The 23817-nt window shown below is 51.8% G+C and overlaps 1 protein-coding gene and 1 pseudogene across 3 annotated transcripts; both read left to right on the plus strand.

The window, feature by feature from the left end:
- LOC106502146 (DNA dC->dU-editing enzyme APOBEC-3G) lies at positions 15150-19034 on the plus strand. Of its 3 annotated transcripts, none has more exons than XM_018048783.1 (5): positions 15150-15234; positions 15557-15701; positions 16710-16995; positions 17989-18104; positions 18620-18962. In XM_018048783.1, the coding sequence occupies exons 2-5, from the start codon at positions 15564-15566 to the stop codon at positions 18626-18628; spliced, it is 549 nt and encodes a 182-aa protein (XP_017904272.1). In that variant the 5' UTR covers positions 15150-15234; positions 15557-15563; the 3' UTR covers positions 18629-18962. The 3 variants fall into 3 exon arrangements, with proteins under 3 accessions (XP_017904272.1, XP_017904270.1, XP_017904271.1); XM_018048781.1 differs by having other exon boundaries at positions 15189-15336; XM_018048782.1 differs by having other exon boundaries at positions 15219-15336; positions 16764-16995; positions 18620-19034.
- Positions 23294-23810, plus strand: LOC106502147 (annotated as a pseudogene).

Consider the following 23817-nt stretch of genomic DNA (forward strand, 5'->3'; position numbering starts at 1 on the left):
GCATCTGAAAGATACAGAGCCTTTTCTAAAGAGCCAAAAATTACATTGATGACGGGTTTCACTGTTGACTCAATGACTGCTGCCAGGCCTCCTTATTCTTTATCTTTTAGGCACCTGAAGGATATTAATCAATGTAATCGGGATATAGGAAAAGGAATATAGTAGTTTTGATGTTAGCAACACTAGACTTTTGAGTTAATTACTTTTCCCTTTGTTATAAATCACTGCACTTCTTTCGTTGTTATGAATCGCTGTGTCCTTGCTATGTAAGAATGTAACTTTACTTAGTGCTTTCTGAGAGTGGCAGCAGACTTTGGGAAGAACAACACTTTTAAGACAAATGAGTCTTCTGGTTGACAAACCCTTATCAGAAAAGGGCTGTAAAATGTTAATTGGCCTTCTGGCCAGAAGATGATGTAAATCACCTAAGACTTGTGTGTACAACTAGGTATGCAGAGAAAAAGCCTGGTCTCGATAAGAGTCAGGGCTGCCGACACTGCATAATTTTGTATCATCCATTGGTCTCTATGTACAATAAAAAGTATAAAAGGCGTTTTCAGACAATAAAGGATGAACCAGTTTCTCGGACTAGTCTCTCGAACTAGTTTCTTGGAAATCTGGCTCCCCCCGTGTCGGCTCTCTCTCTCTTCCTCCCTCTCCCTCCCTCTCCTTTTCCAGCTGAATTCCCATCTGGAATGCGGAGGCTTGACGAGTCTACTTACTTGCCCTGGCTTCTAAGATCCACACGAAAGGGAGCCTAAGGCGGGGCACCCTTCGATATTCAAGTGGGTGCCGGTGGTCCAACGCAGACAGTGCAAGTTCTTTGTCTGGAACTTTATTGGCTTTCCACATAAACCAAGTTATTCAGCCTCTTTTCTCCACTAAATTTTCCTACTATACTGTTTCTTCTTAATTTCTCTTTATATTTCTAAATAAATAAGTTTTCCTCGCCTACACCATCTCCTCTTCGAATTCCCTGGATCCACTGGGGCAGGACCCCGGCAGGAGGAGAAGGGGACGACAGAGGATGAGATCGCTGGATGGCATCATGGACTTGATGGACGTGAGTCTGAGTGAACTCCGGGAGTTGGTGATGGACAGGGAGGCCTGGTGTGCCGCGATTCATGGGGTCGCAAAGAGCCGGACACGACTGAGCAACTGAACTGAACTGAATGTACATGTGATACTGTAACCTGGGTACAGGGCGAGGTTTATTCTATCACCCCTGTGAAGCTCCCCTGTCCTCTTCCCCCGTGGGCACTGCCAGTTGGCTCCGAACCAGAATTCCTCCTCCCAGCCATGTAATTACAGGTAGTATTTGATGCTTGGGTGGACTTTGGCCCTGGCAGCCTGAACGTGGCTCTCCCTATCTTTGTCAGTCTGGAAACCTCTTCCTCCGCAGTGACTTTATTAGTGTTTAATGATTCACAAGGTGCTAGATTAATGAAACAAGTCAAGTGTTACCGAAATAGCTCAAGGGAAGGTTTAGAGTCTCTCATCACTAACCCTCCTCCTCTCTAATCTCTTTCTTCCACAGAGGAAGAAACGCTTGTATTTCATTTCTGCATCACTTTATTTATTCATTTGTTTTCTTTTTTGTTTGTTCTTTTGACTAATACTGATTGAGCACCTCCTGGTGCTTGGGTAGGCTTGGTCCAAGTTTGTACCTGACCCAGGCTTGTACCTTGGTCGAGTACAAACTTGAGTAAGGTGGAGGGGGCTCCAGACCTCAGGGGATGATGTCATGGTGGAAGGAGACCCAAAGGAAATTTAAAAAGAATGGAAATGGGTAAGATAACTCCAGATCGAGGCAATTGTTAGAAAGGATGAACAGGATGCTGTAATAGAGACTAATGGCTGATGGGAAGCTGTTTAAATAGCTGATGCCTGCTGTACCGAGACAGAAAAGAGGAGAAAAATTAGCCCCGGGAGGACTTTGGGGGAAGGGCTTTCCAGGCAGAGATAAGTCAAGTGCAAAGGCCCTGAGGCAGGAGGAGAAAAGAGAAGTGTGTCTGAGGAGCAAAGTGTTGGGGCAGGGAGGTCGTGGGAGCTGGTCATAAGCAGAAGTTTAGATTGTATAGTAAGTACAAGACTTCGGGACTTGGTGGTCCAGCAGTTAAGACTCCACCCTCCCACTGCAGGGGGCACGAGTTCGATCCCTGGTCTAACATCCTGTATGCCATGCAGTGCTGCCAAAAAAAAGACTCTGCGTGTGTGTGTGTTGAGGGGGTAAGGAGCTGAATCAAGGTGCCTTGCCCCCTGTTTAAAGCCTCCCTCCAAAGGCTCTGAGGACGCTGAATAGAGGGAAGAAGAGTGGAAGCCAGAAGGTCGTCCAGTCAGCCCAGGGAGAGGTGACATTGGAGGCCGTGGGGGTGGAGATTAACAAGGTGAGTTTAGAGGGAACATGGATTAGCAGGACTTGGTTATGGGTTGGGGTTCCCAGGTGACTCAGTGGGAAAGAATCCGCCTACCAATGCAGGGGATGAGGGTTCCATCCCTGGACTGAAAAGATACCCTGGAGAAGGAAATGGCAACCCACTCCAGTATTTTTGCCTGGGCAATCCCATGGACAGAAGAGCTTGGCAGACTACAGTCCATGGGGTCGCAGAGTCACACACGACTGAGAACTGAGCATGCACAGCTACGGGTTAGATGTCAGGGGAAAGAGAACTGAAGGCAGGCCTTTGGGTTTAGACGCAGTCTCACTGCTTGCTGGGTTAAGTGGTGACAGCAGCTGGGGAAATCTGAGAAAAGTGAGCTTTAGGGAAAAATGCCCCACACAGAGTTCTCCTGGGCAGGTTAGGTGTGCCGTGCCCATCAGACATTTAGGGTAGATATCCGGTAAGAGGCTGGTACCTGAGTGTCCAACTCGGGGGAGCAGCAGGACTGGAGGTGTGGGCCGTGTGCCCGAGTGCAGGCTGTGTCTCCCAGAGAGACAGTGGGATGCACGGAGGATGGAGGCAAGGGAACCCAGATCATCCAGAAGAGAGGAGCTGGGAAGTAAGTAGAAAGAGGAACACCATGGAACAGGATTGCACCACAGCAGCCGAGGAGAGAGTCTCAAGAAAGCGGCGTATTCAGCTGTGTCACTTGCTGCTGGGTGGAGGGTCGAGAAGGGCAGTGAGAAATACCCCCTTTCTTCCTCTTTTTCTCTTTTGGCCGCGCCGTGCGGTATGTGGGATCTTAGTTCCCTGAACAGGGATCAAACCTGCATCCCCTGCAGTGGAAGCGCAGAGTCTTAGCCACTGGGCCACCAAGGAAGTCCCGAAATATCCCTTCCTTCTGGCAACAAGGGGCTCATTCATGGGTGACCTTGTTGGGAGCAGTTTCCCTGGAATGATGGGGGACAGGGACTGTCATTGGAGGAAAGCAGACAGGTGGTGGGCAGCAGGGCGTACGGAACAGAGCATGCAGAACACTCTTTGATAGACATGTGTTTATTTACAGCTATTTTCCTCCACGAAGCAAGGAAGAGAATGCAGGGAGATGTGACTCAAAGGAGACGTTTTGTTTTTCAAAGTGGGAGATATCTGAGCGTGCGGTTTGCTGATGGGAATAACCAGCAGTGCAGGGCACAACGCCGAAAACCACAGAAGAGAAATCCACTGGGAAAGGGAAGGCGTGAACCCCGGAGCTCGGATGGAAGGTTGGACTTTGAACGGGGAGACAGACTGTGGCCGGCCACGGAGCCAGGAATCCTGTCTCTTTTCCTCATGAACACCCAGCCCCTGGAATAGCACATGGTGCTGGAAGGTGCTCAGTAAAATTGATGTTGGCTGAATGAATGAGGGTACCGAGGGAGGCAGGTGGGGAAGTGGCGGTGGGGGGGGCTTTCTGCTTCTGTTGGCTCAGGGAAGGTTGGAATGGGGAGGATGGGGGTCTGACAGAGTCGAAGCAGAGCGATGGTGTAGAAGAGGGGTCAGTCTCACGTCACAGTGAAGACGCCATAAGAATTAATTTCTCATCCAGGTGACAGCGTCAGATGAATGATGCCCACCTTGCCCTTGGGGAATTGCCACTCCACTTCTGTCATCAACTAGTTTCCCAAACACACTCCTTTCTGGTATTTTCCTGCTCTCCATTTCTGGTCCTGGCCCACACCACACGCTTTTGATTACAGAGGCTTTATAGCTTTTCTGGTTTTTTTTTTTTTGGATATTATAAAGATTACTGGATTACCTCACACCATTTCCCCATTTCTCCCTCACTTCTTCATTTTCAAGCACATTTAGTCTGTCTTTTGGAGATAAACAGCGCCCCCCACCCCCACCCCCACTTCTTTTCTCATTAAAAAAAAATACTCTAAGAACTATCAGAGTGATTCTGTTTGAATTTGTTTTGCCTTCCTGTCTATCAGTCTATTTGGGATATTATATTTGAGTTTTTTAGTAAAACTTTTTCCTTGTTAAAAATGTAGGCTTTGTGAATTTTTTTCGTTTTTAAAAAAGTGGCATATAACTTCCAGTTAAGTTCTGAAGGAGATCAGCCCTGGGATTTCTTTGGAAGGAATGATGCTAAAGCTGAAGCTCCAGTACTTTGGCCACCTCATGCGAAGAGTTGACTCATTGGAAAAGACTCTGATGCTGGGAGGGATTGGGGGCTGGAGGAGAAGGGGACGACAGAGAATGAGATGGCCGGATGGCATCACGGACTCGATGGACGTGAGTCTGAGTGAACTCCAGGAGATGGTGATGGACAGGGAGGCCTGGCGTGCTGCGATTCTTGGGGTCGCAAAGAGTCGGACACGACTGAGCGACTGAAATGAACTGAAGTGCAAAATCTTAGGTTTCTAGGCAGTGTAACAACCAACCAGACTGAGGCAGGGCTGTTCCCAGAATCCCAAATGGGGGATCCCTCGAGTCCCCTCCCAGCTGAGCCCTGTCCAGAGGGAACCCATATTAGGACTATCTAGATCATAGATTGACTTTGCCTGGTTTTGAGCTTCATCTAGATGGCATCAGTATGAACGCCTTTATATGTGACATCTTTCATTCCTTATTAAATCTGGGGGCTCATCTGATGCTCCCTGAAGGCTGGTGCTGCTGTGAGAAGTGAGGAGACCACCTTCCACAACCTATGCCCCCTCAGGCAGCCGTCCATCCCTCCACGAGGACAACAGCCACCAGCTCTGCCTGCCTCTCTCCCACATCAGCCATGGATCCCCGCTGCCCTTCAGTTTGGCCGATTCTCATATGAAGAGGTTTCCACCTCCCCGTTCTGTCAAAGGCCCTACCTGGATGTCACCAGGCTGACCACAGACCAGTGAGGTCTGGGACAGTGTGGTCATCGGGGCAGCAAGGACCAGCCAGGCAGGCAGTGAGGGGACAGGCCAAAGGACAGGGTCTGTATCCTGGAGGACAAGCTTCATGAAAACCCATTGCTGAGCCTTCTGCAGCAGCCAGCACAGGCCATGGCCCGGCCCAAGCTCCCCAGGGCCCACTGGGTTGTGAGGCCTAGGGGATGCACGGTGGGGAGGAGAGAAGCTGGTCCTATAGGCAGGCAGCCGCCTTCATCCTTGGGGAGGAGAGGAGAAAGGAGAACCATGGGCTGAGCTCTCCTTAGGAGCACCCCCACGCAAGGCCAGCAGCTGGGACATGAAGGTTTCCACCCCCCCGCCAATCCACAGAGGAGAGGAGAAAGGCCCCCGAAGGGACTGGGCTTGGCCAGGACGGCACAGAGACAGCTGGACGTGAGACATATATCTGCCTTAGAGGCCCAGCCGACTACGCTCTTCCTGCCCCTTCCAGGCCTGAGGAATGTGGGGACTGTGTATTCCAGCCCCTAGCTGGCCCTGTTCATCCCCGAGGGGCTGCCCCTTTGTCCCATTGATTCCCCATCCGGCTCCTCTCAGACACCCGCCGTCCTGGCCCAGCGCTCCCTCCCAGGGAGCTGGTTGCCCCCCAAATTCCAGCCTGGCCGCCTGCACTGAGAGCCACGTAGCTCACCCACATCCTCGGGGTAGACACTCAGCACAGTGTCACCCTCCTTCTTGGGCAGGTGCTGCTCCTCCAGGAGGGTGCCCTCCACCCCCGCCCCCACCCCGGGCTGAGGCCCCTCCATCCCCTCTGCCCTCTAGACCTGGTCCCCTGGAGAACAGACGTGGTCCTCTGGGTGGTGGCTCAGCTCCCATTTTTGTGGTGGGTGGTTTCTGGGTGAGAACGGACCTGGGGAGTGGGGTGTCCTGAGCAGCGCCCACACTTCCTGGGTCACAGTCTGCATCCTGAGCAGACCCTGCACACCCAGCACCTCCAGTACTTCTGAGTAGGAGATGGCATCTCTATAAGGACCTGGGTTGCAGAGACCAGGCTGGGTCCCTGAGAACTGCTTATTAGGAACAGCTTCTGGGACCAGGAACTGGGAGGATGGGACCCTGGGAACGGGGACCCTGGGGAGATGCCGACAGGTCTGCCTGGGCCCTGCGCCCTCACAGCCCAGGGTGGGGCCCTTCTCCTGGCGTGAGCCCACCCGTTCTCCATCCGCACGGCCCTCTTTGCCCAGAAGGACTATGCCTGGTAGATTGTTTTGGCCGCTTGCTTTGAGGAATGGAGGAAGGCTGCTGGTAAGAGCCAGGAATTGAAACCAAAGGAGATACAGTGACGAAGTTCCCCACCAAACACGCATGGATGCGTCACAATCCTCTGATTTGGCTCAGAGCTGAGAGAGTCTGGGTGTGTCTGGGGAACCCCAGGATGTTTCTTTCTGTCAATTCCCTGAGTAAGGCATTACGGGTGCTATGTGTCTGAGCCAGGCGTGGCTGTGTCTCTTTGCCCTGGCACACTATATGCAAGACCTGTTTTTCTTTTTCCTTTCCTTTTTTGTCATTGCGTGGTTTCTGGTGTTCCAGGACATCGTGGGGAGGGGGGTGGGCCACGAGATGTTACCCCAGGGATCATGGCCTTGAGATGCGGCAAGGAGTCCAGGCTCAAGGCAGCTCGGAGGAAAGGCTGTCAGCTGAGACAGGGTGCATGCCAGGGCCCCGCTCTCCTTTCTGCGCTGGCACAGTCTCCCTCCTCAGGACACTCCCTCTTGGCCCCCCACCAGTGTGTCTCCCGGGCCCCCCTGTGACTCGGCCACATACCAGCAGGTGACCCTCGGCACCGAGCAAACCCTTGACAAATGGCCTATATTATTGACCTTATTCACTTTGCCAGTATTCACCTGCTCCAGAGAGACACAGGAGGTCAGGGAGAGAGAAGCCTGTGGATCCATCCAGCATACCCGGCTTCCTTTGCTTCTCAGAGGAGTCTGACCACACACACTCCACGTAGGCTTCCCCCCACCACCACGCCCACCTGAGTCCTCTGAGGAAAGCACCGGAGGCTGTTTCTTTTCCTCAGGCTCAGACAACCTGATGCTGTTCTGGAGAACTGTGGCTGGCCCCTGTCACTGGACTCTGGATCTGGGAGGGTGAGCACCACCACCTCTGGGGCAGAGACCAAGGGTCTGTGAAATCCTAGATTGATTTTTTGGATCGATACAGCAGGTGCTCAGCATGTGTGCAAATTCAACACCTTACAAAGGCTTTGAGGGGTGATGCATGGGTCAGGGCTGGAAAGCAGGAGTTGGCATCCATCCCAGGCTCCGGGAAGGAGACGGTTGTCTGCTGATCGCGACAGCGTGAGTATACTGCACATTCACTCCATGCCGGGCGAACGTTCTCTCTCAGGCTCTCTTCTTTGTGCCCAGAAATGCTCATTTCATACAGTCAGCAATGCTGTTGAGATTTCCAGGTCTTCCAGCGGTAAAGATTCTGCCTCCCATAGCAGAAGGCACAGTGGTTCAATCCCTGGATCAAAAAGGTCCCCTGGAGGAGGAAATGGCAACCCACTCCAGTATTCTTGCCTGGGAAATTCCACGGACAGAGGAGCCTGGAGGGCTACAGTCCAGGGGGTCGCAAAGAGTCGGACACGAGTGAGCGACTAAACCAATACTGTCGGTATTCAGGTGTCCTCACCTGCTCCCCCAGCTCAGATCCCCAAGCTTAACTCGTCCTGCTGGTGTCGTCAGGCTTCTGTTTGACTGCCCACTTCTAGGCATCAGTCTCACCCCAGAGCAAGCCCTGGACCTTGGCACCTGTCAATCCTTCTGATGGATAAGTATCCTTATCTACTGTGAGTCAGCTGATGGGAAACCCAATGACTTACAGCTTCTATTCATTTTGACCCCTTCATGGATCACAGCCTTGTCATGGTGAAAGGGCTTGTGCAACTCAATGAAACTATGAGACATGCCATGCAAGGCCACCCAAGACGGATGGGTCACAGTGGAGAGTTCTAACAAAACGTGGTCCACTGGAGAAGGAAATGGCAACCCAATCCAATATTCTTGCCACAAGAACCCCATAAAGAGTATAATAAGACAAAAAGACATGACACTGAAAGATGAACCTCCCAGGTCGGAAGGTGTCCAATATGCTACCGGGGAAGAGTGAAAGGCAATACTAATAGCTCCAGAAAGAATGATGTGGCTGGGCCAAAGTGGAAAGAGCACTCAGTTGTGGGTGTGTCTGGTGATGAAAGTAAAATCTGACACTATAAAGAACAATATTGCATAGGAACCTGGAATGTTAGGTCCATGAATCAAGGTAAATTTGACGTGGTCAAGCAGGAGATGGCAAGAATGAACATTGACATTTTAGGAATCAGTGAATTAAAGTGGACGGGAATGGGCGAATTTAATTCAGATGATCATTATATCGACTCCTGTGGGCAAGAATTCCTTAGAAGCAATGGAGTAGTCCTCATAGTCAACAGAAGAGTCCAAAAGCCAGTATTTGGTATTTGGGTGCGGTCTCAGAAATGACAGAACAATCTCAGTTCGTTTGCTACATAAACCATTCAACATCACAGTAATCCAAACCTATGCCCCAACCACTGATGCCAAAGAAACGGAAGTTGACTTGAAGCTTCTGACCTTGAAGACCTGCAAGACCTTCTAGACCTAACAACAAAACAAGACGACCTTTCAATCATAGGGAATTGGAATGCGAAAGTAGGAATCAGGAGATACCTGGGGGAATAGGCAATTTGGCCTTGGAGTACAAAATGAAGCAGGGCAAAGGCTAGCAAGAGTTCTGTCAAGAGATTAGTCATAGCAAGCACCCATTTCCAGCAACACAAGAGATGACTCTACACATGGCCATCAGCAGATGGTCAATACTGGAATCAAATTGGCTATATTTTTACAGTTGAAGATGGAGAAGTTCTATATGGTCAGCAAAAGCAAGACCTGGAGCTGTCTATGACTCACATCATGAACTCCTTATTGCAAAATTCAGACTTAAATTAAAGAAAATAGGGAAAACCACTAGACCATTCTGGTACGACCTAAACCAAATCTCTTATGATTAGATAGTGGAGGTAACAAATAGATTAGAAGGATTAGATCCGGTAGAGTGCCTGAAGAACTATGCATGGAGGTTTGTAACATTTAACAAGAGGCAGTGACCAAAATTGTCCTAAAGAAATAGAAATGCAAGAAGGCAAAGTGGTTGTCTGAGGAGGCTTTACAAATACTTAAGGAAAGAAGAGAAGCAAAAAGCAAGGGAGAAAGGGAAAGATATACCCAACTGAATGCAGAGTTCCAGAGAATAGCAAGGAGAGATTGGAAGGCCTTCTTCAATGAACAATGCAAAGAAGTAGAGGAAAACAACAGAGTGGGAAAGACTAGAGATCTATTTAAGAAAATTAGAGATGTCAAGGGAACACTTCGTGCAAATATGGGCACAATAAAGGACAGAAATGGCAAGGACCTAAGGGAGGCAGAAGAGATTAAGAAGAGGTGGCAAAGGGGGCTTCAGGATGGGGGACATGTGTACACCTGTGGCTGACTCGTGTCGATGTATGGCGAAAGCCACTACAAAATTGTAATTAGCTTCCAACTGAAATTAATTAATTAATTTTAAAAAAAGAAAAGGTGGCAAGAATTCACAGAAGAACTACACAAAAAAGGTCTTAATGGCCAGAATAACCATGATTGTGTGGTCATAACTGGAGCCAGGTATCCTGGAGTGTGAAGCTAAGTGGGCCTTGAAGTCGCTCAGTCGTGTCCAACTCTTTGTGACCCCCTGGACACCAGGCTCCTCCGCCCATGGGGTTTTCTAGGCAAGAGTACTGGAGTGGGTTGCCATTTCCTTCTCCAGGGGACTTCCCAACCCAGGGATCGAACCCAGGTCTCCCACATTGTAGACAGACGTTTTACCGGGGCCTTAGGAAGCATTACTACAAACAAAGCTGAAGGAAGTGATGGAATTCCAGCTGAATTATTTAAAATCCTAAAAAGATAATGCTGTTAAAGTTCTGCACTCAATATGACAGCAAATTTGGAAAACAGAGCAGTGGCCACAGGACTGGGAAAGGTCAGTTTTCATTATAATCCCAGAGAAGGGTAGTGCCAAAGAATGTTCAAACTCTGGACAATAGCGCTCATTTCTCGTGCTAATAAGGTTATGTTCAAAATCCTTCAAGCTAGGCTTCAACAGTATGTGAACTAAGAACTTCCAGATGTTCAAGCTGGGTTTAGAAAAGGCAGAAGAACCAGAGATCAAATTGCCTACGTTTTGCTGGATCGTGGAGAAAGCAAGGGAATTCCAGAAAAATATCTGCTTCCACTTCACTGACTGTGCTAAAGACTTTATGTGGATCACAACAAACTGGAAAATTCTTAGCGATGGAAATAACAGACCACCTTACTTGTCTCCTGAGAAACCTGTATGTGGGTCAAGGAACAACAGTTAGAACTGGCCGTGGAACAACATACTGGTTCAAAATTGGGAAAAGAGTACTTCAAGGCTGTATATTGCCACCCTCCTTATTTAACTTATATGCAGAGTATATCATGTGACCTGCCAGGCTGGGATATGCAAATGACACCACCCTAATGCAGAAGGTAAAGAGGAACTGAAGAGCTTCCTGTTGAAAGTGAAAGAAGAGAGTGAAAAAGGTGGCTCAACACTCAACATACAGAAAACTAAGATCATGGCAACTGGTCCCATAACTTCAAGGCAAATAAAAAGGGACAGATTTTATTCTGGGGGGGGCTCCAAAATCACTGTGGATGATGACTGCTACCATGAAATAAAAAGATGCTTGCTTCTTGGAAGAAAAGCTATGACAAACCTAGACCGTGTATTAAAAAGTAGAGACCACACTTTACCAACAAAGGTACATATAGTTAAAGCTATCATTTTTCCAGGAGTCATGTATGGTTGTGAGAGCTGGACCATAAAGAAGGTTGAGCACTGAAGAATTGATGCTTTCTAATTGTGGTGTTGGAGAAGGCTCTTGAGAATCCCCTGGACAACAAGGAGATCCAACCAGTCAATCCTAAAGGAAATCAGTCCTGAATATTCACTGGAAGGACTGATGCTGAACCTGAAGCTCCAGTACTTTGGCCACCTGATGCCAAGAGCCTCCTCATTGGAAAAGACCCTGATGCTGGGAAAGATTGAAGGCGGGAGGAGAAGGGGATGACAGAGGATGAGATGGTTGGATGGCATCACTGACTCAATGGACATGAGTCTGAGCAAGCTCCAAGAGATGGTGACGGGCAGGAGGACTGCTTGCTGCAGTCCAAGGGGGGTCGCAAACAGTTGGACACAACTGAGCGACTGAACAGCAACAACATTCATTTTGAGACCCCACTTGTCCTTCTCCCTCACTGAGGCCCACCAGCCAGCCTGCCCTTCCCTCTGGGCATCCCCAGCACTGGCCCCCAGCCTGGTCCTCCTCGTTAGGTCTGATCCTGCTCTGGCCACACCCCTCACCTTCAACTCTGCCCCCCAAACTCCTGGGACGACCCTCCTTCCCAGGGTCCCCTCCTCCTGTTCCCTCGGTGTCTGAGCAGCTGTGTCAGCTTTCTATGGGGATGCTTCAGAGTCAGAACTTGACTCTGGGTCTGACCCCCCTCATGCTCAGCGATTCTGGACGGGACTTCACCTCCGTTCCTTGAGATCCTTCCCTGAAACATAGAGACAAGGACCGTGACCAACCATGGGGGCTATCGTGACAGTTAGATGACCATGTGAATGGACACATTAGGACATTGTCTAAGAGAGCTATTCCTCAACAAATGGCGTTATTGTTTTTTTTTTTTTAACAGGTGGAGAGTGCCCTCTCCCAATATATCACTCAAACCACAAATAATCCACCCGAACTCTTACATTCTGGCTCATACTGCATGTGTGGGGGGGCACCAGGGGAGGTGGGTGCACAGGGGACCTCAGCAGAGGGGTTGGGCTGAGACCCAGGACAGGGCCAATTCCTGGGGAAGGAGCTGGGGAAGGGACACGTGTCCAAGGCTGTGCCCAGAGAGAGGGGCCGGGGAAGAGGAACAGCCATCAGGAGGCCGAGTCCCCCTGCCCCTGCCCAGGGGAGAGCCCGGGAGCAGAAGGCTCAGAGAGCAGACGCAGACCACAGCGCTGGGCCCAGAGGCGTCTGGTCTGGCTCAGCTGTGTCTGCCCCAGGGCCTTCTGCATTGCTTCCTGCCTGGAAGTGAAGTCTCTCAGTCGTGTCCGACTCTTTGCAACCCCATGGACTGTAGCCTGCCAAGTTCCTCGGTCCATGGGATTTTCCAGGCAAGGATACTGGAGTGGGTTGCCATTTCCTTCTCCAGGGGATCTTCCTGACCCGGGGATCGAACCCACGTCTCCTGTAATGCAGGCAGATGCTTTACCATCTGAGCCATAGGGGACGTGTAGCCAATTTGCTTGACTACAGCTGATGGACCCACCTTAGGGTGTGCTGTGGGACCCCAGGAATTGCGTATATGATAAAGACCAGGCCTGGCACACAACTGTGCCTGAGCAAACAGCCCAGCCACGACCCTGACCCGAAAGGAAAACCTAAACACACAGAGTGACTTGACAAAAGGGAAACACCATCCAGGTTTCCCCAGCTCTGACCAAGATCAGAGAATGTCGTCACTGCCCGCGGGCAGCTGGCAGAAGGGAACTCCTAGTCCCCTTCTTCGGTTTTGGTTCCTGGGCTCTGACCACAGCCGCCCCCTCCATTCTTGGAAGTGACCCCCAAATCCAGAGGTGTAGGCCCTCTGGGCAAAGGGGGCAACCCCGGTGCACAGGTGGGCTGACACTGGGAGAAGGACCCCCACCAGGTGCTGTCAAAGGGAGAGTTTCAGACAGACCCTCCCCCGTCTCCCCAGGGCCCCCACTTCAGGGGCCCATCTCCCCAGGCTCTGGTCTCAGGGTTTTGCCCATGACACAGGGCCCTGGAGGTGTTTGAGAACCCTGCTGAGACCTGGGCACAGGCATCCCGCCCTTCCTCCTGCTCTAGGGAGTGAAGGGCACTCACAGGAGGCCAGAGCTGGAAATTTGCCCAGGGCAGCCTGGCTGGCACTGCAGGATCACCCTCCCCAGTCCCAAGGCACTCGGGCTGAGCCACCCTGCTCCCCCCCCAGGGTCCTTTGGCCCAGGCTGCCTGTCTGGCCCCAATCTGGGCTCCCCCAGGGCATCTGGCCCTGTTCCCAGTTTTCCTGGTGGTGGAACTGGACAAAACCTTCGCCTGCTAGGGGGCTCACGCTCCTCTCACGCACCCACCCCTCTCCAGGGGGGCCGAGGTCCTGCCTTCCCTTCTGGGACCTCCCCACACTTGCGTGGAGATCTCCAGCAGTGTGGGGGAATGTTCCCACATTTTCACTCTATGTGACAGAGGCAGACATCGAGGAGGGGCTGTCGTGCCCCAGAAAGGACAGGACGTCTTTTCTTCCCTCTTCTCTCCTCATGGAGGTGAGCTGCACACTTTCATCTCGTCATCACACCAGTGGTGTCGGGTGCTCTTTTGGGCCCAGATGTTCATCACTAGGTTCTACTAAGGCCTTTACCAAGCCAGCATCTCCCTGACCTCAGGGAGATGGCGAGGGGGTCCACTGGTCCCGGGGCTCCTGCTGCCCCGAGGGCCTTGGGCTCCAGGGAGAGCATGTGGGTGGGTGCTGGGGGCACAGGGGGAGAAGAGAGGGGTGAGGCCCACCTAGATCTGACTTGAGAGCTCCTCAGCCTCCTATCCCTTCTCTCTGCGACTCGGGTGACTCAAGACTTAGAACGTTGGCGAGAAGGTCAAACACTGCCACCTCTGATACCCCTCCAACCTTCACCAAACATGGATTCTCTTAGCTGCCTGTGCTGTGCGCTGGTGGGTCACTGGCACATGGACCCCTCTCCCCCTGCCCCCCAGATGTGGAAACAAGCTAGGTTGGCCTGTCTGCATTGGAGAAGGGCAGCCGGGCCTGAGCAGGGAACAGAAGGTCCAGGGGAGCCTGGCTAGGCTGGAGTATGGAGGGTGAGAAAGGAGGCGGTATTGGAGAACATTCTAGAATAAGAGACCTCAGAGCTACTGGATAAGGAGCTACACTGGCCGGGAGACCTCCCCTGGGGATGCGGGAGCCGGGTGCCTTCCCCCCAGCGATGGACCCCTGCCTTGGTCTGCCCACAAGATGCTCCCGCCCAGCCTTGAGGGGCAATTGATGCTGGGCTGAGCTCAGAGAGATCCTAGCACTCTGGCTGCTGGAGCCACCTGGGAAGGGGTGGGGCAGCTTTGGGGGCTCAGTCCTCTGAGGGTCCTCCAGGGCACAGGGGCTTAGCAACAGGAGCCCCAGACTCCTCAGGTCACCCTCTGCCCCCAGCACTGGGTTTCAGGCACCAGAGACCCTCCCCCAGAAACTTATGGGGGTGAAGGTGGCGTAACCAGGAGCACTCAGTGGGTTGAGTGATGGGGCGAGATGCTGGGGATGCGAGAGCAGGGCTTGGTTTGAATCACAACATCTTCCGTCCCTGGAAAGCAAGAACTGGGGCATGGTGGTGGGGAGATTCTTGGGGACCCAGCCCGGTCTCTGCAACCCAGGTCCTCGTACAGATGCCATCTCCTACTCAGAAGTGTCCCCTCGCTGCCTGCCTGATTGGCCGTGCTGCTTCTCAGATGACCTCCCAGACACCCTCCCAGACCACACTGGTCCACAGTCAGTCCTGGTGGCATCCAGGTAGGGCGTTTATCGGAACAGGGAAATGGAAATCGAAGCTGTCCACGAGGGTGTGACATTTGGGTGGGGAAGTTCTTGGGTGGCATGAGTGGCCCAAGTTCAGGAAGGGGTGAGGCCCAACTCTGCTGACACAACAGCTTCCAGGCGCTCTGATGACATATAAGGCTCCTGCCGCTTGAACAACTTCAAGGAGGAGGCCACAGGCTGTGACTGAGCATAGCATCAGAGGACTCGGAGCCAGGGACGGTAAAGAAGTTGATTCATGGGGCCTGGCAGAGCGGGGCTGGATACAGGGGACCCAGGATGGCGGCAGAGTGGCATGGAGAGGCTGTGGCAGTCGGACTTCAGGTAGAGGACTGGGTCGTCATCGAGGCTCTGAGCACCCCACATTGCTCCTGCGGGGAGACCCTGACTTCCCCGGGAGCCCCCAGTGGGGGTCAGAGAGGGAGGTCCAGTGGCTCCAGCAGAGATGTGGGGTGCAGGAGGAAGGGGTGTGGCAGAGCGGGGAGCCCTGGGCGGTCCCAGAAGGAGCCCCGTGTCTTCTGGCCTCTCCCACCTCTGTCCTCAGACGCCTGATGGATGAGAACACCTTCACTGAGAACTTCAACAACCAAGGATGGCCTTCCAAGACCTTCCTGTGCTACATGGTGGAGAGGCTGGATGGTGACACTGAGATCCTTCTGGACGAGTACAAGGGCTTTGTGCGCAACAAGGTGACCGACCCCGCCCACCCGCAGCAGGCAGGCCCTCCCCGTGGTGGGACACTCAGGGTAGAAGGTTGTCAGGTGCACACAGGGTGTCCCACAAGCTCTCTCACAAGGTCCCTGTAGCTGCTGCCGCTGCTCTGCCTGGCCCTCCAGTCCAGTGTCACCCCGGAGTTTCATGACTTGGTTACTCCTCTCCTGCTCTGCCTCTGGGGAGGGGTTGGGACAGAGGGTGGCGCATGTGCACAAGTGGCCGGGTTCTCCCCTGGACTCTGCCCAGGGCAGGCTCTTGCCAGAGAGCCCGATCCTCTCTCAATCGCCACAGGCTTGAGCGGCTGGGCAAGACATCAGCCCACTGCCTGAGAGATTCTGGCAAGGGTACTGATCCCCACCACCCCGCCGCTGCCAGCTGTATTTAGTCCAGGGATCACTGGGCTCAGCACAGGGTGACACCAGAGTAGAAGCGTGTAAAAGTTTTGGCACACCCGTGAGTTAGTGGGGTGGGGTAGGGTCGTGGAGGAGCTGGAGAGCAGAGTGAATCGCTCCAGGGGGGAAAAGCCTACTTCCACGGCAGAAGGCCAGTGTTGGAGCTCCCCCGGCCTCCTCTCTCCCGGCACGGCTGGACTAGGTGAGGCCCCTGAAGGCCCTATCACGGGCATAAGATAAGAGGGACTCCAGCAAACTCAGAAATCGAGATGAGTCATACTTAAACTCAATGGTTTAAAAATCAAAATTAACGCAATTCTGTGATGCAGGAAACAGCAACATCTGCCTGAAGACTGATCGGTTTCAGAGCCATGCAGAGCCAAAGGGATACTGCCTCTCAAGGGGTTTGGCATTCCTCTGGATCATGTAAATCCTGCATTGAAATGGCATTTCACTGGGTACTGACGCTGGCCCCCACTCTAACTTCGTGCTGGGGGCCAGCGCCTCACCCGCCTTCCTTCCACGGTCTTTCCCTCTGCGCTAGCCCATACACAGCAAAGGACAGGACGCTTGTCTTCCTCTTCTCCGTAGGGTCGGGATCAACCAGGGGAACCCTGCCATGCAGAGCTCTACTTCCTGGAACAGATCCGTTCTTGGAATCTGGACCGGAATCAGCGCTACAGGCTCACCTGTTTCATCTCCTGGACCCCCTGTTACAATTGTGCCCAGAAACTGACTACATTCCTGGAGGAGAATCGCCACATAAGCCTGCACATCTTTGCCTCCCGCATCTATTCCGTCAACGATTCTGGGTGCCATCGGAGTGGCCTGCGCGCACTGCAAGAGAGGGCCGGAATCACCATCATGACCTCTGAGGGTCAGCAGGGGTCTCCTGGGGGTGGGGCAGTGGCAGGGAGAGGCCTGTGGGAAGTTGCTAGGAAGAGTTGGGCAGGGTGGGAATGCGTGGTGCAGAGGCCTTTGTGTGCTGCCTGAGAAGGGAGGCTAGACTCTGGAAAAAGCCTATGGAAAGACAGAGTTCAGAGGGGCAGAGGTGGTTCAGGATGGGAGGGTGGGGGGGATGAATATGAATGGACTAGGGGGCTTCCAGAAAGAAGGAGAAAGGGCTGGCTCAGATTCCAGTAGCAAGAAAGAATCTGAGGGCTTGCTTCAGCTGCACATATTATTAACACTGGAACAATACAGAGAAGAGGAGGTGGCCCCCAGGCAAGGAGGACACACAGACTCGTGAAGTGTTCCACATTTTCCTCAGCTGAAAAAAGGAACATGTTGACTCAGTTCTAGAACCTATTATACAGAGTGAAGCAAGTCAGAAAGAGAAAGACAAATATCATCTATTAATGCATATATACAGAATCTAGAATGATGGTACTGATGAACCGGTTCACACAGAAACAAAGGAGACGCAGATGGAAAGGACAGAACTTTGGACACAGAGGAGAAAGGAGAGGATGGGATGATTTGAGAGAGCAGCGTTGAAACATGTACATTACCATATGGAAAATAGATAGCAGCTGGAAACTTGCTGTGTGATGCTAGGGACCCAAAGCCAGGACTCCGTGACAACCGAGGAGGGTGGGATTGGAGAGGGAGATGGGAGGAAAGGTCAAGAGGGAGGGGACGTGTGTATACCTATGGCTGATTCATGTTGATGTACGGCAGAAACCATCACAACATTGTAAAGCAATTACCCTTCAACTAAAAATAAAATTTTAAAAAATTTTTTAAGAAGAAAGAATTTGAGGGGTAAGCTAAGTCCCTGAAAGGAAAGAGAGAGCAGGCAGCGAAATGATGATGGGGAAAGCCCATCCCCAGACTGGAGCTCACCTTTCTCTCCCTGGTCCCATTTCAGACTTTGAGCGCTGCTGGGTAACCTTCGTGGACCACAAGGAGAAACCCTTTCAGCCCTGGGAGGGGCTGGTGGTAAAGAGTCAGGAGCTCTGTGACGAACTGCAGGCCATTCTCAGGGTGAGGGTTTCTCCCGGCTGCTTCCCTGGACCTCCCCGCTCCTCTCCTCTTCTCTCCCTGGGCCTTTATCTATGTCTGGGCCGCAGGAGGTCTTCGCTGCAGCATGCAGGGGCTTCTCTCTAGCTTCCGTGCGCAGGCTTCTCTTGGTGCAGAGCAAGGGCTCCAGGGCGGGCTGCGCACGTCTCTGGTCGCAACGTGGGCTTAACTGCCCTGAGGGCTGTGGGATCTTCATTCCCAGACCAGGGGTGGGACCCGTGTCCCCTGCCTTGGAAGGCAGTTTGTTAAGCCACCAGAGGAGTCCCTGCCGGGCTTTCCCCTCTTTTGAGAGCCTCCTCTGGGGGGATCTGTTCCCTCCTGGGACACTGGCTCCATCCCTGCTTTCCTTTCCCGAGGGGTCCCTCGACTTCCTCACATGCTTGTGTCCCTCCTTCCTTCCCCATCTTTGTGACACTCCCCAGACCTCCTCTCTGTTTTTATTTCATCTTCCAACTGTCTCATTCCCTGCTTCGTCCTAGGATCAGTAAAACTGAAGGATGGACGCCAGCCTCTCTAAGAAGGCAGGAGGCCTTTATTCAATAGCAGCACAAAACACCTTCTTTCAAGAAATGTAAACATGCCATATGCTACTGTCTCCAGACTGATCCAAACAGACCAGCAAAAAGCAAATGGCTCAAAAGAAATAGATTTTTTTTAAATGAAAATCTGAGTAGATTTACTTTTCATTCAAACCTATGTTGTGTTTCAAATCTATGTCAGTAAGATTCTATTCAATACTATCAGAATAGCTTCTGATTTTTAGATACATGAATATTTTAATTGACTTTAAATGCAAAGCAATAAAATGAAATAGTAAGACTATCTCAGTTTTTTCCCTTAGTAAATGTATCATGAACTATAAACAGTTTATTAAAAGTTGCAAAAATGCAAATACCTTTTTCTTTTGTAGTGGATCTGATTCGTGGTGGAGTGGAGGTATAATGGTCATACTAATTCCTGCTGGTATGAGTTAAAATCAGCTAACCCTTGTAGGAGGGAAACCTACGATTCAAAAATCTGCAGCCATCGACAACCTATCACACTGGTAGCGTTACTGGTTTTGAAATGACAGACCCTGCGATAAGAGAAGAGAAAGAACAAGTCTCAATATTGAGAGAGAACTTCCAAATCGGCAGCTAGACAACTCCAGAATTACTCCGGTCCCCACACCACTGCTACTTCTACTGCCCTGGAGAGGAAGCCAGAGGGAGGGGCTGTGGCGCACAGATGATGCACTGGTCCCTGCACAGTACATGGATCCAAGCAGGACCGCGCTCAGGCACTAGATTTCTCTCCTGCCGCTGACTCTGTGCGGACTGAATGAGCTGAGTCAGCCTTGTACAAGGAGTCCAGACAGCAAAGTCTCCCCAGGTGTCTCCTCTCAGACTTCTGCTCATGTGTCGCGGGCCCCAAATGTGTCACAGCCTCACACAAAGCAGCCCAAACTGCATCACAACCTCACACAAACGTGTGACTCTAAGAAGCTGGGAGCAGAACCATTCGGTGTGAGACCTGAAGCAATAGAAAATGAGGGACAGATGATGATGATGGTTGAGAAGGGAGGAAGGGACTAAATCAGGGAAGGCTGGTGCATCTGAGGGAAGGAAGGACAGGAAGAAGAAGGTAGCCTGGGAGGGAGAGGGGAGGGGAGAGCTAAGGAGAGGAGAGGAGCAGGGCTGAGACCCAACAGTGGGAAGACAAGGGGCCTAAGGAAAGGGTGCTGGGATGAAGGAGGGTGGACAGGGTCAGAGCCATCTGGAAAAGCTGAAAGCAGGGCTCATTTCATAAAATAAACCACGTGGGGTGGGAAGGTTGGTCCAGGCCTGGCTTGGCTGCTCAGTGATGCTGTCAAGACATGGCCCACTATTGCTGTTCCCTTGGCTCAGCTCAGTACTTGTCTCCTCAGGGTCTCGAATGGCTGCCTAACTCCAGACCTCACACTTCATTCCAGAGGGGAAGAAAGAAGATAGGACAAACCCCAGAACCTCAGAGCCCATACGTTCTTTCAGAGGACACTAGCAGTGTCTTACAGTGAGAGGGGGCCGGTGGGGAAAACTCTGTTGGGGTTTCACTTGACCCAGTTTGGGCTGCAGAGGGAACAAGATTGGCTCTTGAGCTCCTCACCTGTAATGTGTGGAGAATAACAGTGACTGACTGAGGGCCGCTGGGCAGTTAAGCGTCAAGTACTTAGGACGGTGTTGACATAGTTATTCTTCAACAGATGATGACGTTACTATTTTAAAAAGGGGGAGAGATCACTCATTTAATAAATTACTCTCTACAATAAACCATCAGCCCTCCAGCTCACTCTGGCTCACACCGCATGCAGCCAGGTGCCAGGGAAGACGAGGGTGACAAGCAGCATCTGGGGCCTTGGCAGCAGAGTCATCACGGCCCAGACCCAGGCCAGGCCTGTTCCCCTCCTCTCAGCTTTGCTGATGGGGCCTCATCTCCTACCTCCTGGGGGCTCCTTCTCTGAACCCTGGGGGCTCCTCCTGCACTGCTGACCCTGGCCTGGCCTCTTCCCATGGGCCCCAACCATGTTCTGCGCTGATGCCCTCATTTCTGTGTCCCCTGACCCTCCTGCTGTAGGCGTGTCAGGGAGTCTGCAAGTCCGCAGAGACGATGGAGTCATGCCCACGGGAGGGAAGATGGACCAAGAGGGGGCCCCTTTCACTTGTCTTCAACACCCACCTTTGGTTGCAAACTCACCATGTCTCCCAGCTTTGACCAAGCCCTTTTCACACCCAAGCTCATCCTGGCTTTACCAAATCTCAGGGAATTACTGCTTAAGTACCACTTGGCTATGAAGCAAAGTCCTCTTTCCCTCTTCCTAAGGTCTCACAGGTAGGTAGAGGCCACATTCACACCTGGGTCCCTGCCAATCCTCAGGCAACCCTGAGAGACCTTCCTAAGGACTGTGAGTTAAATCAGGATGTTCACAGGGAGGCTGAAGAAGGCTGCAAGCAAAGCCGGGGTTTCCAGGGCCAGAGTCTGGAGTTGACCTGGTCAGACCCGAGAAGGCACCCGGGACTTCAGAGCACAGGGGAGGGACTGAGACAGGACCTGATCCCTGGGGAGACCTGGGGAGGGAGTGAAGGAGGGGCAGGGCTGAGGCCTGGAGGAAGCCTGGAGTGAGGGGACAGGACCATTTGTCACCTAGGGAGCTAGAGGGGTGGTCTCTTCATCACCCTGGACCCCCGTGAAGATGCGAGGCTCTGTGTTGTGTCCAAGGGTCCAGACACAGCACTGTATCAGAGGACTGCCAGCGGCTGATCGCACATCGGTTTACTTTGAATTTCAGATGAACAATAAATAATTTGGAATTTACTTAGCCAAAAATGTATTCACATTTCACTGGGGTCCTATATTTCTGTTTGCTAAATCTGGCTGCTCTTTTCATTTTTGGCTGTGCTGGGTCCTCATTGCTGCGAGGGATTTTTCTCTAGCTGCAGCAAATGTGGCGTGCGGACTTCTCATCACGGCGGCTTTTCTTATTGAGGAGCACAGGCTCTGGGGTGCTTGGGTTTTAGTAGTTGCAGCTCACGGCCTCAGTAGTTGTGGCTTCCAGGCTCTAGAGCACAGGTTCAGTCGTTGTGGTGCCTGGGCTTAGTGGCTCTGCGACATGAGGGATCTTCCTGGACTAGAGATTGGGCTTGAGTCTCCTTCACTGGCGGTCAGATTCTTTACCACTGAGCCCCCAGGGAAGCCCTGGCTGCTCTTTTCATGCAGGAGACATTTATAGGACTCCCATTCTGTTTCGCAGCCCCGCTTGGGCTGAGTGGGTCCTGTACCCTCGCTGGGGGTCCTTTGGCTCCAATCTTCCCTCCCATGAGCTCCCTGGAGCACCCCACCCTTCCCCCATGATGGTTGCTGAGAGGCTTCAAGCAAGATGCCAGTTAACAAGGGCATGCCTCCCCCCTGGCTGTGGAATATCAAAAGGGGGCAATCCTTTGAACGTGACACTGAGAGACTTTCCTTTGAGATGCACAAGCGTCATTGCAACACTATGGAGAAGGATAACTGCTCATTCAGCAGCAAATATTTGCATACCTTTTATTTTTTTAATGTTACTACTAGAGTATAATTGCTTTATAAAGTTGTGCGAGTTTCTTCTGTGTAACAAAGTGAATCAGACGTATGTATGCATATATCCCTTCCTCTTGAGCCTCCCTCTCACCCACCCGCCCCCATCCCACCCAGCTAGGTTATCACAGCGCACAGCACTAGGCTATCTGTGCCCCACAGCGGTCTTCCACCAGCTATCTATCGCACACACAGATGTCATATATGTCAACGTCACTCTCCCAGTTCGCCCCTCCCCCTTCCCCGCTGTGTGCACATGTCATTCTCCACGTCTGTGTCTCTATTTCTGTCCTGCAAAGAGGTTCACTTGTATCCTTTTCCTAGATTCCGTATATATTTGTTAATATAAGATATTTGTTTTTCTCTTTCTGACTTACTTCACTCTATACAACAGACTCTAGGTCTGCTCACACCACTGTAGATGGTATAATTTCATTCCTTTTTCTGGCTGAGTAATATTCCACTGTACACTGCAGGAAGTGGTGGGTGTTTAAACAGCAGAATATTTGCTCTGAAATATAAAATGAAAATCTGGAGCTTCGGGGCAGGTGGTCTGGCAGGGAGAAACATAGGGGAGGTTGGGTCCTCCATTTATAAACATGGGAGCCAAAGGAGATATTCATGGTTGGCAGTTAAAGCTGAAGGTGGGGATGAGTTGAGGGTCTGAGAACAGTGATATCACTTCCAAGGCAGAGAAGAGTGATGGGAAGATGGAGCCGTGTATATTCTCCCAATCAGAGCTGATGTCAAAAGATGATGGATCAAGGCCCAGAAGCACGAGCACATCGAGCAACCGTAAGGAAGTGGTGGTGGAATTTAGAGGTGGCTGAAAGCTGTGGGGTCTGGCAGGCCTGGAGTCGACAAGAATGACGACACAATTTGCTCTGGGTTTGCTGTTTCCGTGTCATTTTGATTTTGTCATGGTGTGTGTCCTTACATGAATATCTTCTAATTTCATTCACAGCAGGGACAAAACCTGTAGAAAATGCTTTGTAATAAATTTAATAAGAAATGAATTGGAGAGGGCGGTCGCGGCAGGCACGGTGGGCAGCGGCCAGTTGGTGGCAGCAGAATGTCGGCGACCAGAGTATTTAGCCTGATTGGCAGGCGTACAATTTCCACCTCGGTGTGTGTTTGGGCCCATGGAAATGTTGCAAAGAGTGAAGATTGTGCTCTCCCGAGTTATGTGGACCGGCGTGACTACCCCTTGCCTGACGTGGCCCACATCAAGAACTTGTCTGCCAGCCAGAAGGCCTTGAAGCAGAAGGAGAAGGCTTCCTGGAGCAGCCTCTCCATCAGTGAGAAAGTTGAACTGTACCACCTTAAGTTCAAGGAGAGCTTCACTGAGATGAACAGGAGCACAAACCAGTGCAAGACAGTGGTGGGCGTGGCCACGTTCTTCCTGGCTTCATCGCGCTCTGCCTCCTCCTCTGGGAGAAGCACTATGCGTACGGCCCCATCCTGCACACCTTTGAAGAGGAGTGGGTGGCCAAGCAGACCAAGAGGATGCTCATCATGAAGGTGGCCCCTATCCAGGGCTTCTCAGCCGAGTGGGACTATGACAAGAACGAGTGGAAGACGTAAGGACCCA

This window comes from Capra hircus, chromosome 5 (genome assembly GCF_001704415.2).
Source record: "Capra hircus breed San Clemente chromosome 5, ASM170441v1, whole genome shotgun sequence".
NCBI classification, from domain to species: domain Eukaryota; kingdom Metazoa; phylum Chordata; class Mammalia; order Artiodactyla; family Bovidae; genus Capra; species Capra hircus.